Source organism: Erithacus rubecula, assembly GCF_903797595.1.
Source record: "Erithacus rubecula genome assembly, chromosome: 3".
Lineage (NCBI taxonomy): Eukaryota > Metazoa > Chordata > Aves > Passeriformes > Muscicapidae > Erithacus > Erithacus rubecula.
In genome coordinates, this window is record NC_136689.1 from 102,617,073 (window position 1) to 102,638,319 (window position 21,247).

Sequence of the window (21,247 nt, forward strand, 5' to 3'; positions counted from 1 at the left end):
AGTAGGAACTGGGAGTGCAACAGCATCCTGCAGATCCAAAGCCAAAGGAAACAGCTGAAAAAACTCATATATCTTAGAGAAACATCTTCCTCTTTGTCAGTCTTGAGTGCCCTGGGGTAGGAAAGAGTGGTGGGAAGCAGAGGCAAAATCTGCTGCTCATTTCTGTTGAATGCCAAAAAGCTCAACTTATCTGTGTCTCTGTTTGAGTAAATTAAATCCAGAGCTTCGTTGGTTCAATCCAACTTTGTGAAAAGTCAACTAAACAACATCAATTCAGCTATTTTAACCTTACTTTATAATAGCTCACACTGACGAACTGGAGACTCACAAATACCAAACAACATAATTTTAACTGATATTAAAAAATATGTTCTGAAGTAATTTAAATATTTTAATTTTTGCAATTCTTTCTGGTAGAAAACAAACATACTTTGGAGGCTCTAGAGCTATTCACTCTTCTTCAAATTGTGGCAGAACATGACATGCTCTTCCCTCCCAGGCTCATGGGTAACTCAAAAGTCTGTTCCAGATTTGGTACATATCCTCCATACAGATCATGAACTAAAAGGCAACCAAACAATCTTTTCTGATTTTGTGCTACTCCTCTCAGCATCATAAAAAGCAGACAGTTAACAAAATCCACATCTTAGAGGAACAGAGTACTACAAAAATGCAGCGTTTGGCAAATGCCTGTCTGTGCTGGAGCCAGGGTGTCTGCTGTTGTCCAAGCAACAGCACATTTGTTCCACCACCATCATTGTCAATATTGTGTGTGTCAAGTAACTCACATAGAGTTGATCATGAATGTTGGCGCCGTGCTTCAGCAGAGTTTCCACTACTTTTGCATGCCCGTACTGACAGGCAGCCAGGAGAGCTGTGCCTCCATCCTGTGAAAAGGCAAAGAATGGGTACAGTCAGGTGAGAGGTCAAGTCCTGGGCTGAACATCACAGTTTTAAAAAAAGAGCCAAATTTTAAGACTTTTCAGAATTTGGCTCATAGCAGTTCTGTAATGAGTAGCTACTGAATCTTTCATAACTTAAATGCCAAGTGTTGACATGTAAATCTTTCAACTTGGCTCAGGCACTACATACATTTTTCTGCTGAGGATTTTAGGGAGGGAAAGGAACTAAGAAAATTTTGTTTTTCATTCCTCATCTTCTGCCTTGCCATTAGAAGCTTTGTTCCTTTCACAACTCCAAGCTCCTCCACATCTCTTCTTTCTACAGCCAAATTCCTCATGCCTGCCAAACTCTTTCACTGGTGCAAGGACAGCACACCTTTCCACTGCTCCAGAGTCTGTTGATCATCTGCTCTTCTTTGGCCAGGACCTTGTGCCCTGTTTTGTTGTGCCTCTCACTGGTGGATTGTTGCCCTGAAGCTGATTGAAGAGGAAGGATTTTAAAGTGTGCTAGCTGGCTGTGGAAGTGTGAGTCTGACCAAAGGCATGACCACCAATCATGCCATTACTTCTGTTTGAAAAGTGATCCATGCAGATAGGATCAGTCCCAGGCAGTTAGAGTTGCTGCACATCACCACTAAAGGGAGACCTAGGCACATGCATCAATCCCTGCTTGTAGAAACATTCCCTTGGGAGACAAATGAGAAGGGAAACTCCCCAGTGCCACTGGTGGTTGACTCCAAACCAGCTGAAACAACTGAGAGAGCAAACGTGGGTCTTTCCATTTTCAATGTGCTGTGCTCACTCAAAAATGACCATTACCAAAAATATCTATGGAGAGGGAGTTCTTACCTTCTGCCTGGGATGGCACCATGCCATCATACAAAGATGATGAACATCCCAAAATGTCCCCACCACTGGTCTTCTCTCTCCCCTGCCTTCTCCCAGTCTCAAGCCTCTCCTCCACAAGATAAGCTATCTAAAGTATTTCAGGTAAATGGTTTCTAGAGCTGTTATTAATGGACACAAGACTGTGCTTTGGCCTAGACTTGTTCTCTGAAACAACTCCAAAGTTGTCTGAAATTTTCCACATAGATATCCATGAAATAAGTCACAGCTTGAGTGACCAAATGGATCTTTTATAATGAGAAGTGGCAATCAAATTTATTAATCAGTGATGCAATTTCATGGCTGTGATAACCTTGTGATAACTCAAGCTCTGACATGACTGAACTAACCCACAAGTCTTATTTATAGCTGCTCCCAAACCCTCATATTCCCCCTCCTACCTATGACATTGAAAAGAAAAGAAGGCTTGGGTGTAAGCAAAGCCAGAGATGTGAGGCTGTTGTGTGACAGTCTAAGAATTGCCTATTAATTCTGGATTATTTGAGTAAATACAGTGTGTAATCAGGTCAGTGGAGTTAAATTTCTCTTCTGAGAAATTAGACTTTCCTGCCAAATTAAACTACTGTAATTTTATGGGCACTGCTGGAACAAAACACTAAAGCAATAACAATTGTCCTTGGATTAAAAACACCTTATACACACTTAAAAGACAATGGAAAAGCTAATAGCTTCATGAAACCTGTTTCCTCTTCCCAACCAGGTGAAAGCCACTTTGGTCAAGCGCTAATTTACCAGATCAAAGGGCTATAAACAAAACAAAACAAAACAAAAAACCAAAACCAACAACAACAACAACAACAACAAAACCCCCAAAACAATGGAAAAAAAAAAACCAGAGAAATTTTTCAAGATTTTTTCCCTGAACAATATTGAAAAAGAAAGGTTAGTGAATTAAGAAGAGAAACTATGCTAGACAGGAAAGGAAAATTTTAGGAAGCTTAAAAATATTAAAAGTTTCCTGTATGGAAGGTAAATCGACATGCTCAGTTGGCTGCATATGGGAAAAGTTTGTTTATTGCTTTATGGTTTGGCTCTTATCTTCTACAATTCTTGTGTTCTCCACGAATTCCTGTTATTTTTAGAAGATTGTTTGGTTATAATTTCTGTAGGGAACAAAGTGACAGGTCCCAAATAAAAGGCAGGCCTGCAAAGCTAACTGCAGTTGGCACACCAGAGCTGAAGCTCAACACTTGGAATCCCAATGTGTGATCCCACCTTGGGAGATGCAACAGCTTGGGGTTTAAGAATGGCAACACTCTCTCAAGACACATCTAATTAATTCAAAAAGGAGCTCCTGACCAAGTGTTTGGTTCAACCCAGCAAACAGTTTTAGATGGATACTTTTTTTTTTAAGAGTAACACAATTCCAAAAGACACCATTTGGATCTTTCAGACTAAAGTGACTAAATTTTCCTAGATCAGTCTGATCAGAGTCCAAGGATTAGAAGAGGAGCATTGATAATCCCCAATTCCATCTGTCCACTCTGGATCAAATATTTACTGTGGCAGAGAGAACTGGGTAACTATTCCTGGGCTCAAAGATCTGGTTCCTGATCAGGAAGACAACAAGCTGTAAGAGCTGCTCTACTGTCTGGCTGCTATATAAAGCTGAATACATTCAAGAGAAGAGATTGGGATTTCTCTGCGTGCTCTGAGTTGGGGGTACCACTGTGAAAAATCAGATGCATATCTTTCTGTAAGAAAGGGAAACTGGCAGCAGGAAACTTTTCCACTGACCATGTGATAAGACAGCACTTAGTTAAATCAAAGAATTGTCAAACTGCAAAAGTGCAGTTTTTTAGTAGGAAAAAACTCACTCCCCCTCTTGCCTCTATTGAGCTTCCATCTGGTTTTCTCTTATTCTTTACTCCAGCAACCTCTAGCTGAAGACCCCAATGTCTTACAGACCACAGGAAAAGCAGATAAGTTGTGGGGCATGAAAAAAAGTAAATGAAAGAGTTTTAACATCCCTTTCAGCCATGTGATTACCCCTTTCCTTTTTGGCTTCAGCTGAGATAAGTAAAAAGCTGAAGCAGCATCTTTGGTCCTGGCAAGCCTCTTGGAAACTCTGAGCAGGGCAGCAAGTGGGAGCTGGACACGTGAGCCAGCACTGAGGCACTCCTGGGGCTGCCACCCCTTCTGCAGTGGGCAGGAGGCCACTGAGCAACCTTTAGAGACAGCACATTGCCTTGGGCTCACTTCTTGCTCATATCCTGTTTTCCTGACACAATGGAGCTTCTATTAATCCTGCATGGCAAATGTTTCCATCTCAGATAGGAGCTGGGCTTTTCTCAGCTACCTCTGCAATTCTCTCCCTGAAAAAACATTTTTCTGCTCTCCCCAGAGCCTGTGCTCCTCACTGCCAGCACATAGCAGCAGCTGCTGATGTGCAGGGAAAGTACTTTAAACAGCAGTGCTGGGTAAGACTATACTAAGAGGTGTAGACTTCCCTCTCTATTTGCCTACCCCTTTCTGCTGTTATCATCGCCTGAAAGTAGCTTAGAATTATACATTGTTTTACCATCTCTTACTTAATATGACACAAAGGAGGAGAACTGATCTTCTGCAGTCACTGCCTGCTGAAAAACAGCCTCTGACACTGCTCAACCTGCAGTACAGAGCAGAAAATGTGCCACCATGTTTTCTAAGAACTCACATGCTTATCACATCTATCAGAATAAAAGAAAAAAGTTTCAACCTATGCTGAATATTTCTATGGATGTCAGACTGGGACAATGCACACTAATATTATATGTAATAGTTATACAATAGTCAACCTTCAATAGCACTATTAATGCTCTTTAGAACATTAGTATTTATTGCTAATTACTTTATTACACTATTTTGGAGTAGTTTTATTTCACTTGCCATAGCAAGGCTTAACAAGAATTGCATGCCTGTATTAAGATAGTTCTCCAGAATCCTCATATATGAGTAACAAATGTTGTAATCACAATTTACAGATAAGTGCATGAAAAAGATATTGGGCTTTGCATTTCCTTAGTTAAAGTACCTGTTTTTTAGCATACATTCAATTTGTGTGCTTATTCCAAATCCATGTCATAACTTATAATATAAATATATATATCCTTTGCAAATGGAATAATTTTGCACTGTCCTTTAAAAACAGGATCAGCCATATATTCTCCAGTGCTGCTCCTAGATGAGTGTCCTAGTGAGAAAATGCCTTGCCCCTGACCTGAAAAGTTTTATCAATTCTACTGTTTCTGGGGTTTGGGAGGGATGGAGGAGCCTGTCATCTTGGTCACCTGCTAACAGAACGATGGAATTATTCCAAGCTATTAAATTATTAAATTACACATTATTAAATCCCACATTATTAAATCAGAAGATAGAACTGATACAAAGCCACACTAGTGAGCCAGTGGAAGATGTGGGCTGTCCATGAACTACACCTGACTGGTGCCTCTGCTCAGGCCCATGCTGGGTGGTGCTGCTGGAAAATCATGTCACAGGCACATCAAACACCAGTTTCCCATGTTACATCCATTGGGAGCTGGTGTTATCTTTCAACCAGCTTGTCTGAACACAGCAGAAATCTGTGGCCTGGAGAGGAAGAGCAACCAACAGCTTAAAAGATACTTGGGACATAGGCAAGGCAGGTCTGGGTTCAGAAGCAGAGGCGGGCAAGAGAAGAGGCTGGAATTAAAGTTTCAAAGTGAGCAACAGTGGAACCCAAAGTTGCATTTGTCCGAAGATGGAAGCCATTTGGAGCAGCTGAACACAGGAATATTATTTTATAATTTAGATCTTTGCTCTCTTTTATCTGTCCCGGTGTTTCACATCAATTTATTTTGCACACATCATGAAGGATCAGACAATTTCAAGCCTGCTGTTCACCTCCTGGATCAAATCTTGATCTCTTCACAAACTCCTATCTCACAAGCTGTGGAAAGATTGAGTGAAGATGCATCTGTCCCTCTAGACAGAACAAGGTACTGAGCCTCTGACTTGCCAGCTGAATGCAAGGGAAGATGACCCCTCTGAATCTTGCTAACCCCCACCATACCCTGAAATAAAAGTCAGAGAGACAACATTTATTTGAATGTGCAACCTTAATTGTCCCACATGAGATTTTCAGGAGTTCAAGATACAGCTGTTGAATCTAACACTGCAAGCTCCTGCATTGCCAACTTTCACAGCTGCTCTGCATGTTGTGTTAAACAGCCACAGTTTCATTCATGCTTTTATTACTGACTGCTGCTGTGGTCAGAGAGCTGCTCACCACAAGCACAGCTCCCTGGGATGTATGAATCCTACTCTATGGGCATTGTGTGAACTCTGGCCACAAAACATCAGGATTTTTAGCCCCTGGAGCATGAGCAGCTGGGTTTCTGACGTTCCATCAACTCCTTTAGAGCCTGTATTTCCAGGGACTCCAGAAAGCAAGTAGAGATTGAGAGAATAATTCAAATCACAGACTAAAATATGTTGAGAAATTGATTACTGTGATATAAAGAACTATTGCTTGTCCAAAGACACCACTAGGGATCCTAGGGTAAGTGATTGGCAAGTGTCCTTCTCCCCAGATTAAGGGAATGCTGCAAAATGTATCCAGCATGTCAAGGACAAGTATATTTAATGAAAATATGTTGCTTTCCCCCACTGTTTTCTGAAAGCAGAGGTGCTAATACTGCCTTGGGCAAAGAAACTGGGTTAATGCACTGCTGTCGGTGATGAACTGCTGATCTTGCTGCTGTTGACCCCACCGGGGGTGAGGAACCCAAGCCCTGCCACCCATGCTTTTGGCTGTTCTAAGAAGATTTTGGAAAAGGTCTGCCTGAACAAAGAAATAAAAGCTTTGAGATGCATATTCATCTTCTTGTCCTAGATGGGAAAGTGGGAATTTAGAGAGGATTGAAGGCATTATGCTCTTATGTATCCTATGGTGGCATGCAGAGATATCCCAATGCTGATGAAATGTAAGTTTTATGCAACTGGAGTACATAAACACCCGAATCAGGGTCCTACCTGGTATGTAAAAAAAAAGACCCTTTGATCTTGTATTGGAGGATGGCTTATGAGGAAAGACTGATATCACTATCAAGGGACCTTGATGAACTTCTGCCACTATCTAGGTAGGAAAAGCTAGTCCAAAGTTAATGTTTCACAATGTGTTGCATTACTCATATTACTCAAAAAATGTTCATGTGAGAAAATTTCATCATCTTAACACTGCCCTGTCATGTTTCACGTGAGTACAAAATCCCCAGCCTTGGCTGTCAGAATGTATTAGCATGCAAAAATAGACCCATCATCTTACTTTATTCTTAAATTCAGTGGAGGCTCCAAATGAAAAGAGATACTTCACTACATCGTTGTGGCCTTGCTGTGCAGCAAAGAACAGAGAAGTTGCACCTGACTGTAAAGGAAAAATGGATTAAAATAATAACAAACACATAACACACTTGACTGAAGTATAGATGCTTCAAATTAAAAAGTATTGAGTTCAATCACTTAAATATCAGCTGAAAAAAACATGACAAGTTTGAAGACTCTAGAGGACACCAGGTATCTTAACTCAGTCGGAAGGGAAGGAAGGGAAGGGAAGGGAAGGGAAGGGAAGGGAAGGGAAGGGAAGGGAAGGGAAGGGAAGGGAAGGGAAGGGAAGGGAAGGGAAGGAAGGGAAGGGAAGGGAAGGGAAGGGAAGGGAAGGGAAGGGAAGGGAAGGGAAGGGGAAGGGAAGGGAAGGGAAGGGAAGGGAAGGGAAGGGAAGGGAAGGGAAGGGAAGGGAAGGGAAGGGAAGGGAAGGGAAGGGAAGGGAAGGGAAGGGAAGGGAAGGGAAGGGAAGGGAAGGGAAGGGAAGGGAAGGGAAGGGAAGGGAAGGGAAGGGAAGGGAAGGGAAGGGAAGGGAAGGGAAGGGAAGGGAAGGGAAGGGAAGGGAAGGGAAGGGAAGGGAAGGGAAGGGAAGGGAAGGGAAGGGAAGGGAAGGGAAGGAAGGAAGGAAGGAAGGAAGGAAGGAAGGAAGGAAGGAAGGAAGGAAGGAAGGAAGGAAGGAAGGAAGGAAGGAAGGAAGGAAGGAAGGAAGGAAGGAAGGAAGGAAGGAAGGAAGGAAGGAAGGAAGGAAGGAAGGAAGGAAGATGCAGGCTTCCCTGACTTTGGGCTCTCTCACTCTATGTAGAAAGTACAAGAAATGGGAGCTACATGTGAAATTCACTCCAGTGCCCAAAGCCTTTACAATACTATGTGGCCCCATTTAGACCATTTCAGAGCTCGCTTTCCTGGGCACATTTATGGGACTCTCACTTCCCCAAGTTCACAACAACTTCAGAGCACAAGAGCACTAGTTGGAATAAATGCATTTAGCTGCAGAATAGTGCCATTGGTCTTTAGTGTTTAAACTTTTCCTGTTTTGCTTCCTTTCTGCAACAGAGTGGTTTTGGAGGCTTTCAGTGTTTTCTTTTTGTTGGCTTGTTGAATCAATATTTCCTGAGTGGTAATCAAGAGCAGTTCCATAAAACTGTTCTTAACTTTTCCTTTTGGTGCTTCTTTCCAAGCAATGTTTACCTAAGGAAAGGGACATATTTAAGTACGTGTTTTGTTAGAACAGGACCCCACTGAAAGACACTGACAATCATGGCTAGAGCAAGTTTAGGCCAGTAAATGCAAAGACACCTACACCATCAAACATGGCACTCACTGACTCAGTAACTTGCAGATGTCAGCATGAGATTAATGCTCTGGTTCCAGGTTACCAAGGAAAGTAAGAAACATTGGTTTGTACTGTTGGAGCAACGAGCACACTGCTATCCTGCACAACCTGCCACCATTCATGCCCTCCTTAAACTGCTCTTCTCTTAAAACCAGTGGCTGTCCCAGAGCAATTCTGATTTTTGTGCAGCCAACACGCAGACCAAAGCAACTGTAATCCTTACAACTGTCTGCATGGAGTATGAGTGAAAGGCAATTTCCCAAGAAAATCAGTTGCTGATGTCCCTTCTGTGCTGATGTCATGGTGCAAGACATGCCTTGAATGCCAAGCAGAGATGTAGGGAAGGATATGGGTGATAAAGCTCTGTGACTGCTAGAGATGAGTTGGCTCAGACTAAAAGGCAGAAACTCCAAAACATGCAGAGTAAAAATAATCCCTGTGCTAGCAATGGCACCTACTCTATTTTAATGACCAGGCTGCAAATCAAAAGGTAAAGGTGTTTTCATTATTTATCCTATCCAGGGATCTGTAAATTGTTGTGCCAAGAAGTAAAACTGCAAATACATAAATGGCATATGCCTGGGAGGTTACATCACAGATGTAACTGAGCCTCACCAACCAGATGTGCTGGAAATGTTTGATGAGTTATAAATGTACCTCTGGCATCTGATTATCTATTGTAAACTCCAGATATCTCATTCCCTGATGTCCTCAGAACAGAGTCTGTTATATGTGTTATAAATACACTATACAGCAACTGACAAAGAAACAATTGGCAACAAGCAGCAGACAACACTCTCATTATTTGTAACAAATCAACAGTCACTTAATCAAGCCCTGTTGAATCCTACCTCTCTCTGCAGATTGATATCTGCTCCTTGCAACACCAATTCCCGTACACAATCTATGTGGCCATAGTAAGATGCTACCATCAGAGCTGTTGTGCCAAGCTGGGAGTAAGGAAAAACAAGTCAGTATCTTCAACAGACACCTACAGCAATGAATCAGCCTGTCTGGATGAGACAGCATCTCTGCCTAAGGGCTGGAGGGAGCTTATGATACCTTATTGTCCCAAAATAAGTGCAACAAGTATTAAAAAAGAATGGGTTTTGTTTCTAAACAGCTTTTGTTTCTCTTTTAAATCAGAGAATCCCAAAGTTCTTTGCATCATTTCCAGAAGAATAACCTCAGACACAGGAGCTGAGTGACTCAGCTGAGTCACTTAGAATTCTGAGTCATAGTCAGAAGGGGCTGGCTGATTTGAACATTAATTCCCTATCCAAATAATAAGAGCAAACTCACTCAGTGACTCTTCACATTGTAAGAGAGAACTTTCTGTACAGAAATCTGTGTTCAACTCCCTCAGTACACTATAAGGTCACTTCCAGTGAATGAAGTAGGATTTATATGTATGCAGTGTATGGACAATGCAGAAACCCCATGCATAAGGATAAAACACATCCTTCAAAATCATTCACATACAGCAGCTCAATTTAAAGAAGGAATGGGTGGCATTACAAAAAAGGTCTTAATTGTGGTCTTAATTGTACAAAACCAATTTAGCCTAGAAAATGTGTATGTCTAATACAATTATTAATGCAGCACAGTGTGAAAGTTCTTGTCCAAAACTACCCTTCTTTTGAGAAAAAATGAACAGTAGTGACTTTATTTTTTCACACTGATCTCTGCCCTGTTTACTACAAGCCTCCATTTGAACAACGTTCCCTCCCTTGTCAGAAGGACAGTCATAGCACCAGCTCCAGAAGTACTGTAGGACAAATATTTGCCTACAGAGCAAAAATGAAATGAAAATGAAAAGATAGGTTAAAGTCAATGGGCTTAGAAAATCTCTTACACTTTGAAGGTATTCAAAGTGAGAGAAGCTGTGGCAAGTTCATGTTTGGGGCTGGAGGTGGCATTTATCCTTGCCAAACCAGCATGACTCCGTGTCAGTCAGTCCCAATGCCAAACAGAGGAAACCTGGAACTTCTCAACCTCCTTTTCCCCTTGCTGTTTGGCACAATCAAGTATCTCACCATGTGTTGTAGGCAGAATAGAAAGATCTACTCATTATCTATGTTATCATCACATTTCTAATCTCAAAACTAATTTCAACCAATGTCAATCACAGTAAAGAAGTTCCCATGAAATCTGTCATGTGTCTGGACTCGTCTTGCTTGGCAATCTTGTGCCTTCACTGGCACTGTGGGTTCCCAGTCCAGAGATTGGGTGTAGGAGGAAGAATTTAGAAGGCCAGCAGTTCTAATTATGAGAAGTTCTGATAGCTGACAGAATCATTGACACTTGGGCTCAACTGAGCCAACTCTGCACTGTGATCTATTACTACAATGACTCTTCTTTGCAAAGAGAAGCCCGAGGTGCTAGGATCTGTGTTTTTAATGTCAGCACCACAAATAACTGTGTAAGACACATTTTTTAGTGCTGGCAAATTCTTAACCCCTTGCCACTGATGTAAATCATCATACTACTTTATCTTACATTTCAAGCTTGATTACTGACAGGAGAAGGTTTTAAATCATCCTGATGTACCATAAGACATTCATATGTTTCATGTTAGATCTCTACCACACCCTCTGCATGGTGGGCTGTGGAGAGTGATGCAAAGTGAGTGCTGTGGCTGTAGGTGCATTGTGTGCATACGCTGTCTTTGCAGTCCACGTCTACTCGCCCACTGTTCAGCAGCAGCTGGAGGAGAGCCAGGTTTCCTTTTCTTGCAGCCCAAAATGCAGCATTGGCAAGTGGTGTTTCTTTCTAGTGGAAAAAAGGAAAAGGAAGGGGAAAAAAAAAAGAGAAAAAAGAAAGCAGAAATAAATCACTTTGGAAAATACATTGGGCATGCATTCTGCATCCAAGCCAGGCACGTTTCAGCTTAGTGTGCTATTCTTTCAACCCAGAGCATGGAAAGGAAGCTAATTTCATTTCTCTTTGCAATTAAAGAAACCAGTCTTCCTGTACTTCCTTATGTTATTTTGAGTCTTCCTTGTGTCCATGGCAGTCTATATCCCTTAGATTGTTCTGTAATGAGAAATGATGATGCTAGGCCAGATCCACAGGGAAACATCACAGAAAGCAACAAGCTCAGTGATGCCTGTATTGCCTGCTCCTGTGGTGGGGCTGGCCACAGTCAGGCAGAAGCATCCTGCTGACATGTCCTGCTGCAGGGCATCCTCTTGGGTTTCAGATTAGCTCTCTGTCTTCTCCTTTTCTGCACTCAAAGTTACAATACAAGAAAAGTATTGTTCATGCCTCTCCCAGACTGCTTGTTCTACCTCCTGGAATTAACACCCTCTGACTGTGGACATGTGAAGTAGGAGTGAATGATGACTGCTCCAGCATAGGGAAAGACAGAAAAAATACATGGACTTTGCTCCAACCCTCTTTATCTAATTGATGCAGACAGCTGCCAATATTCTGCCTTGACAGTTAAGCACTGTCCAGGATGAAGGGGAGAGGGAAACACTGGCAATGATACTTATCCTAGAGCAGGTTCATGCTGCTGATTTTTTAATAAGGGCCCAAACCACTTTCAGAGGAGTAAAGCATCATTTCACCAATAGTCACACCAAAGCAGAGTCAAAAATACCCAGAGGCATTGCTGTCCAGCACACCCTGCCTTCAGGACAACCCAAAGAGAGTGCAGAGTGGATAAAAAAGTCAATCATTCAGCTTCAGAAATGACATAGGCACTTCTTGTCTAAATGTCAATGCATAAATGTAATGTGGCATGGAATCAGGATTCAATAGTTTTATGCTCTATAATTAAAATGCACATATACAGCACAGTTTAAATTGCTTCCTTCACTGACATGAAGACAATAAACTTTGCAGAAACCAGCAGACACAAGAATCATGAATCTGCATGTCTCAGGTCTGTCACACTGAGCAGTTTCCATGGGTTGCATTTTTAATATTAACAGGCTGGAAAATTGGCAGCTGTTTCAGATGAGAGGTGTTCCAACCATTCAATAAATTATAAGTCATTCCTATAAATTGATAGTGGTATTTCTTGTACCAGCATACAGAGAGACAGGAGTCTGAAAATTTTAGCAAGCACAATAAGCTAAATTCTGATCTTCTTTTCACAGCTATTGCATTTCCCTGGAGAATCTGTGGATGATGTTGATTAAAGCAGAGACAGCAGTTTACACCCTCCTTGCTGGCAACACTGTAGTGTCTTCCTATCTTTACCTTTAGAACCACTAAAATTTTATGTAAAAGCAAACAATTGACCTAAACACACAGAGGCACATGTTGCCCTTTCTGCTCTGCTTTATTAGATAGATATTTATTTATAGAGCTGGAAGTTAGGAATATTGTCTTATTGGCTTTGTTATTATGATATTCACTGGAAAGCTGTTGCAAAAATTATGTTTAGACCTCACAGAATGGACAATCAAATTCTTTATCTTTTATTGTCCCAAATTATACCTTAAAGTTTTAGAAAGTTCAGATGACAATACACCCAAAAAGGGAAAGATTTATTTAATCCATCCCAGTTTTCACTACAAGGGTGCAGTGGCAGACTGAATTTTATTATGGTTCATCATATACCACCACTTTCACTGGTCAGGTAGACAGAAACTGAAATCCATATTCATACCTGCTTTCACCAATTCATGTGGGAAGAGAAAAGAACTAAATGTCCAGTGTGACCCTGGATGGGAAGTAGAAGTTCAAAGTCTTTGGCCTTATGAGTCATAAGTTCCTACCTCTGTTTTCTCCCCTGTAAACCCTACAGTAGCTCTCCAGCAGAGTTGTCCTTATACTTTGGATCAGACCCAATGAATTGAAGAATTCTTCAGTGCACCAAGGACATAAAAAAAGTTTTTTCCCATTTGTACTGACTCCTATTAAGCATTTTCATTTCCCCTTGTGTCCCTGCATTGCTTGGGACTCCTTATATAAAAGTACAACATACAGCACACTCAGACCATCAACCAATAACTAGATTAAAAAATCAGATGCAAATCTGAGCTATTTTAGCTGCAAAAGTGAATGAAAGTGCAAAATCATTAAGATGATCTGGGCACCTTACAAGAACAGACTCATTGTGTACCATGTGGCAATTTATATCCCTGGATCTATATCTCTGTACTCTTCACTTTAATCAGCAATACTGACATCACTGGCAAAATGTAAGACAGCACTTTGGGGTTAATAATCTGATTAATTGAATTATTTTTGAGCAATAAATGGATTTATAACTGCAGGATGTGACTGCTGTGGTTTGGTTATTAACTCGGTCTTGTCTCATCAAATACTTCTTAGGGAGAGGCAATGTTGAATTTCAAGAGATTAATTGGACAAAATTTTAATGTATTTTTTATCATAAAGCTAGTCTGCTCCCAAAGCATCCTCAAAGCAAACAACTGATCCTCAGCACTGACAGTCTGGGAGCAGAAAGTAATAAACATTTGAAAATTATTACCTAATAGCTTTCATAAAAATTGCTTGTTTCATTATGTCACTTGTGCCAGCATCAGCAACTTTCAGGATAAAAGTTCCTTCACTTCATCAAGTTCTCTAAAGTTTTATTTTAAAATCTGGCTCTGCCAGAGAGAGATAAATAATTTTGGTTGTTTGTATGCTTTTATGAGAGCCCAAAGGTGAAAAGCTGGCATTATATTAATGCTGTATTGACATTAGAAAAAGAAAAAAAAAATTATAAATTGGCCTTGAAGAAAATATATATTATAAATATATATATATATAAAATGTTTCTCTGCAGGGACACAGAGAAAATTAATTGTGCTAATGTATTTGTGTCATTTTAGGAATACTGAGGGGGAAAGTATAATTTAAATGCTGTAACCACCAACTCCTGCTCCCTGCCCTACCTTTGCAGAGAAAGGGCAGGTGACAGTGGGTGGCCACTGAGGATGAAGAGTGCAGTTCTTAAACAGGGATCTTGCAGATGAAAAAAAAGGGGTAATAGACAATGAGAAAGAAAATCAAGGAGAAAGAGAATGCTGGTTCACCCACTGGGTTGTTCCTTATGCTGAAAAGAAAAGAAGAAAATTCCCTTTTCTTTCTTAGCTTCCAAACCAGTCCTAATGGGAAGGAAGAACTGAGTAAAAAGTTTTAAGAAGAAGAAGAAGAACTGAAAATCAGGATCAAGCATGATGGAAAAGGCTCGTGCAGCTTAGGATCTGAGTTCTTTATTAGATATCCTGCATGAAGGATCTTGATAAAAAGGAAAGGTGGTTCAATATATAAATATTGTTTAGTCAGGCAAATTGTGGTAGAAGAGAGGATATTGGTGTGAGAAAGAAAGATAAATACTGTGCCATAGAAAATGTGAGCAGCCAGTGGCAAACAGGTAGTAAGAATCCAAGTTAAGTTCATGATCTTCTGAGAGAAAGAGAAAATGCCAAACAAAATGTCACAGAAAAGGGAGAGAAAAGAAGAGAGGGAGGTATGGTCTGAAATTCTTCAGAGGGAAGGGAAAGCAGTGAGCTCCTCTGAACAGGAGTACTTGAGGGAATACAGTGTGAGAAATGGGGCACAGAAAAGCACCTGATGGGATAGAACAGAAAATAAGACCTGAAGAGCAAGTTAAATAAACAAGGAGGCCAAAGAAGGATAAGAAAGCAAGAAGAAGCTGGCATCACCAGGAACATGGGCTGTTAGGGTAGATGCTTGTGAGTAATGAAGGTGGGAAAATGACAGAATGAAGGGACAGAAGAACTAAGAAATAAAAGAAACAAGGTGTGAGACTAACGCAGGACCAAAAAGAGGATGACCACAGAGACTGCAGTCCAGAAAGCCAAGAGTATCCTGGGCTATATCAAAAGAAGCAAGACCAGCAGGTTGAGGAAAGTGATTCTCTCACTCAATTCTGCTCTGGTAAGACCACACGTTTAGTACTACGTTCAGGCCTGGGGCCCCCAGCATAAGGATGTGGACATGCTGGAGCAAATCCAGAAGAGGGCCATGAAGATGATCAGAGGGCTAGAGCACCTCTCCTATGAAGACAGGCTGAGGGAATTGAGGTTGTTCAGCCTGAAGAAGAGAGGGCTCCAAGGAGACCTTACAGCAGCCTTCCCATGGCTAAAAGAGACTTGAAAGAGAGATGGAGAGGGACTTTTTACAAGGGCGTGTAGTGATAGGACAAGGAAAATGGCTTTAAACTGGAATGGGGTGGGTTTAGAGTGGATATTAGGAAGACATTCTTTACTGTGAAGGTGGTGAGGCACCAGAACAGGTTGCCAAGAGAACAGGTGGACTTTGAGCAACCTGGTTTAGTAGAAGGTGTCCCTGCTTATGGCAGGGAGCTGGAACATGGTGATCTTTAAGGCCCCTTTCACCTCAAGGCATTTTATGATTTCACCACCAAGTCTAAGACTGAGCTGCCCTTGGAGCAAAGGTTCTCTGCTGCCTGCCACAGGAGAGCTTTAACTGCAGGTGGGAACCACCTGCTGTGCCACCACTGCAATGACACTGTGCCACTGAAACACCAGCATTCCAGGGGGGAGATACCCTGACAGGAGTGAGGCAAGCACAGCGAATAATCCATCTAATCAAAAAATGCAACACAAGCAATATGGCAAAGGACTGGCACTGAGCTGCTGATCAATAAGAGAAGGGCAAGCACAGCATCCAGAAAGTGCATAACAGAGAAGATGTACATCCATCACAAATATTATCTGTTAACATCATTAGTAAATTGCTGCTTGCTTCTCTCTCTGCCAAATAATTTTATTAATCCTGTCCTTAGATTAAAAATCTTCTTTAAGGCAATCTTGTGAAATGACTGCTCTTGCATAAGTTTGGATGGAAGAAGTACAAAAAGTGACAGGAATCACAGCTGGCAAAGGGAACGAACCAGTCTGGCTTCAGCGGCCAGCACAGCCCGAAAGGAAGAGCACGGATAAAGACTGCCTCCTAACTATTACACAACCAGCAGAGATGGTCGTAAAAGTGATGAGGAGGCTCCTGACTGCACCAAAACCCACAGCACGGAGCCCGGCCACCCCAGAGCCAGCGGGAATCTCCGCGGAGGCTCGCAGTTTATGTAACACAAGGCACGCACCCTTCTGGGGCTAATAGCTGTAAAAGCACCAGCTCCATCCATCAGCTGCCGCAGCTCGCCCGGGGCACCCCAAAGCTCGGGAAGGACCTTACAGTTTTCTTTCCTTCCGCTCAACACTACCCTCATTTTTCCTAAAAAAATAAAACCAATCAATCCCCAAACGCACTCATACGCCAGCGCACTCCACGGGCTGCCGGCACCAACAAGCGCAAAGCGGGAACCCAAACGCGCATCCCTCCGCCCCTCTCCCCTTGAGGCGCCCGGCTCACCTTGAACGACATGGTGCACATCGCAGCGCTGCGCTCCGCCCCGCTCCGCTCCGCTCCCCGCTCCGCTCCCCGCTCCGCGCCCCGCTGCGGGGCCGCGCCGGGGCGGGGCCGCCGCCTCCCTCCCTCCTGCCTGCCTCCCGCAGCACCTCCTGCTCGGGGGGTTCGGGCTGCTAGGGCTCTCTAAAGGTGCTTTCTGGGGCGGGGAGGGAGTATTTGCTATAGAAGTATTATTATTATTATTATTAATAATAATAATAGTAATAACAATAATAATAATTTTATTATTATTAATAATAATATCTAATTTTTAAAATTATTATTATCACGATTAGTACTATTATCATTAATTTTATTCAGTATTTTATTATCATTATTAGCATCATTATCATTGTCATTTTCATTATTATCGCTACTGTTATCGTTCTTGTCATTTTTTATTTTGTTATTGCTTAGCCGAATATAATTTATTATATTCGGACACATGTTAATTGTATCAGCGTACTTTATATAATTACAGGAAATTTTATGTTATTGTTATTTGTGTTGCTTCCGATTATTACTCTTCTACTGTTGTAGTTAGTATTAGTATTAGTATTATTTAAAATGGGTCCCTGCTCCAGCAGCATCCTGAGAAGCCAGCCCGCTGGGTGAGGGACCCACACCACTCAGCCTCTGGTTACACCTACAGATCAAGCCTCTGCAGCTCAGGAATAGCACTGAAATGGTGCAAACCCCAAGCACCAGACCCCAGCCCTAGCCTCATCACGGTGCTAGTGCCACCTGCATGGCACCTCTTTTGCATTTCACAGCCTCTTCCCCTCATATCCAGGAAAAACCTGTGAAGAGACACTCTTGTGAGTACACCCACGGTGCTGCCACCCAGACCTTTGGTGGGGGTGAGCGCTCCTTCACCTTGCCTGCATCCAGCTGTCACCAACACTATGTCCCAGGGCTGATGTGGTCTCATTAGGAAGCCAGTAAGTTCTTAAGGGCTTAATTTTAAGCCTCTAAAAATGAACAACCAGAAAGCCAGTTCATGTCCTGTTTTGCCTGGATGCCACAGATTTCATTCAAAGTCTTCGTGATATAAAGTAGGCAAAGCAGGGCATGCTCTGGTGAGAGATTCCTGAATTTCTTTGCTATTGTTGGTTTAAACTGAGCCCTTAGGGATTTTCCTCTTTTGATGTGCACCCATAAATCCCATTCACGAGAAAATTATGCGTGTGCATGGAGAGAAAATACTTGTGCTGAGATCCAAATAGCTTATTCTACAAATCTGCAAGTGAAGAGGTTTCTGCAGATCTTTTTCCTGAGGCGATGTTCATCTGTGCATCTGTGCATACAGTAAAACAAATGGTAGACAAGCAGATGAAAGCTGCTAACAGCACCAGCTCATCTCAGAATGCATGGCCTGGTGTGAACCTTAATTACTGAGACCATACAATCCTGGATGATCACTCAGATTTCTTCTTAAAAACATGGAATAAATCCAGCAGATTGCATAGCTGAGAGTCATCCTTGCTCTGATCCAGCTGCCCAGTGAAGATTGTCCACTGAAAGAGGAAAATATTACTGATCTGTACACACTCCCTACCTCACCCCTGGAAAATCCCTGTGTTTATTCAATCTATTGTGAATAACATGCCAAACTTTTCACATTCATCAGCCCAAATATTAAATTTTATGACCAAAAAACCCCGAAGAATTCTCTGAATGAACAACAAAAAAAGAAGAAGAAAGCAATAAAGTTTTTTTTGAGGTCTCTATTTATCTTTTGTATCACGGGAAAAAAATAAAGTGCTTTTCTTAATACCCCTGAAAAATCTGAAATTGCACTTATTTTCAGTTGCACATGGTCTCCTGTCACTTTTCTGTTTTCATATTTAGGTACCATACTTTGTCAGAACAGTTGAATACAGAAATACATATACAAAGTATGTTCCTTTTTTGTGATCCTTTGAAAGTTTATCCCAGAAAGAATGTAGAAACAATGTGTTTTGATGTAGACCTCTGCCTATTGTTACATTTGCTTATGGGCAAAGAGGATATGCACCTCATATACCTATCTAAAAGCCAGAATTTATAATCCTTATCATTATTATATAACTGAATCTTAATGATCTAATATAAGAACCATTACTAAAGCAGATGTAATTATAGCAGAAAAAAAAATAAGAAATGTATACAGATAAAAAAGCATCAGTATTAATAAAATTAAAGTTAAAACTCACATACACTTCCTAGTTTTTACCCCTTTTCTGGATGTTATCCTCACTTTTCCCCTGCTCTGTTAGGTCCCAGAGTTGGTGGTTTCATTCTGGTGATGGTGGTGGTGGTTTGGGATGTTATTGTGAGCTGTAGCATCTGGTATTGGCCAATGCAGGGACTATGATGTTCATGTTAATGGCTTCTTCTTCTTCTTCTTCCCTCTGGGATCTGCATAATTCCGTTTTATACATTTTCTAACATGCTTTTACCTCTGACTCTTTTTTCACTGGTCTGCAGCTCCTTATTACAACCAAACTAATTCTCATTTCAATTAGAAAAGCTGCTGTTAGAGATAAGCCATGTAAAACCAAATTGAGGGAGGTCAAGAAAAGTTTAAAGAGAGCAAACCTGGCAAGCCTCAGTCCTGAGGCCCTGCAAACTCAATTCCCGTTACTATCATGAGAATACTGTATTTTAGGGCTACACATCTTCCCTATTCTTTAGTCTTGGCAGAATATTTAAGATTGCAAGATACTTGGACTGGTTGGGATTTGTTAGCTGCTTGGCAGAATTCATCTGCAGGGCAGCAGGCTGCATTCCTCTCACCTAATATTTCACCACAATGATTATTTCAAATATCCTGAGTCATGTTGTTTTGTTCAGATCTGAAGGCTACCTAAAATGAATTGAAGGAACAAATTAAATGCATTTAAGAGCTGATCCAACCATTCTGTGTAAGTCACAGAAAAACCTTACCTAAACCAGAACAGTTCAAGCACACCTATACATGGATAATTAATAGAAGTAGCAAGATTTTTGGATTAGACAAAACATTCCTTCAGAGACCATGATCTAAATCTCTATATTTTTTTTATGCAAAGACGACATTAATTTCTATCTGCTTTAAAAACCAGCAAGAAACAAACAAATACCCATTTATAAATGTGAATATAGAGCAGTATGTTTGCCTGCTGTGTATGGAAATGGATAAATATATTTCACGAGACAAGATGGTCAATGTGTTTGTAACTTCAGTGAACTCTGTCATGGGATTCTGCCCCTATCTCAAAAACCTGTTGTTAAATTTGCCTGCCACCTTCCAGGCTCCAGAGCTCATTACTGCAGGGTGTGCCACACAACTGCATCTGCGTAACTCAGAAAATATTGCATTGACAAATAGACTTCTGCAATAGCTTTTGTAAGTTCCCATATGGCTGTATGTCAACAATGTCAATGCTTTTGCTTTCAATATCACCTGTATAAAGATCATTGATGAAGGTCCGTGACGTTTATTCTCTGATTGTAACTTACTTTTTTATCTGAAGCTTTGCAAATTATGGAGACCTTAATGTAATGTTATTGATTTCGGGTGTATCTGCATTGTCTTCTTTCTTTGAACATTTGCTTCCATTAACATTTAGTTACTTAAATATTATAAAAATGTAAATAGATTTTTTATGTTTTTCTAGAAATAAATTACTTTATCCAAAGTATGAAAAAAGGGCAACTTAAAATGTAAAATGGAGCAATCTTCGGCAGTTTTAGTTACAAGTTTTGAAGCCTGATTTTAACCAGACAACAACAGTAATAAGCCTGGCTACCAAGAATAGCAAATTCTATTGCTGTTTTGCCAAAGGTATAAATCCTCTTTGCTACTCTAGTTCTCTCTACACGATTTCAAAGTCTTGAATCATTGCCTCTTACATGATTGTGAATGTTCCTGCCTGTGACCTCCTGTGCAGGCTTTGGGCAAGCCTTTTGTGCCAAAATTTTTAAAACTAACCTCTCAGTTTGGCTGTCTTATGTTCTTTTGCCTTGTAACTCAAAATAATGACACCAAGACAAAGACTACTTTTGAAATCATCAGCTTAAGATTTTTGCACATCAGTTTTTGTCAGCAAGATTCAATACCAGCACACAGTAAGCGAGCAGCTCTAAAATTTTTGCGTCTTTCCCAATCCTTGGACTCTTTATGTTGCTGCAATCATTTCTGGTCTTGACTAAATCCTGCACTGTGGTGTGAACTGAGATCCCACCAGCAGCTCTGCTGTGCCAGCATGGACATCTGCATTGACCAGCAAATCCAGCTGCTTGGCTGGCTAATCAGCTCATGCCGACCTGAGACAGCTACTTCAGTAGTTCTAGTGCTGTTCAGTCTATTTAGTGCTCTAGTATGGATGAGGAGTACACAGCTGCAGTGAGTCTTATGGTTGTCTGCCCTTATGGTGCTCTTTTC

At 41.2% G+C, this 21,247-nt stretch overlaps 1 protein-coding gene across 2 annotated transcripts in view; it reads right to left on the bottom strand.

The window, feature by feature from the left end:
- ANKRD29 (ankyrin repeat domain 29) overlaps positions 1-16,835 on the bottom strand; it is a 28,306-nt gene extending 11,471 nt beyond the window's left edge. The window contains exons 1-5 of one of the 2 annotated variants that reach the window (XM_079300790.1): positions 16,804-16,835; positions 11,143-11,253; positions 9,333-9,431; positions 7,093-7,191; positions 789-887 (exon numbers count right to left, since the gene is read on the bottom strand). In XM_079300790.1, coding sequence (XP_079156916.1) covers positions 789-887; positions 7,093-7,191; positions 9,333-9,431; positions 11,143-11,253; positions 16,804-16,824 — 429 coding nt within the window. In that variant the 5' untranslated portion in view covers positions 16,825-16,835. The remainder of the gene's footprint in view (positions 1-788; positions 888-7,092; positions 7,192-9,332; positions 9,432-11,142; positions 11,254-16,803) is intronic. The other variant, XM_079300791.1, reaches the window with a different exon arrangement.
- Between the last annotated feature and the right edge of the window lie 4,412 nt (positions 16,836-21,247).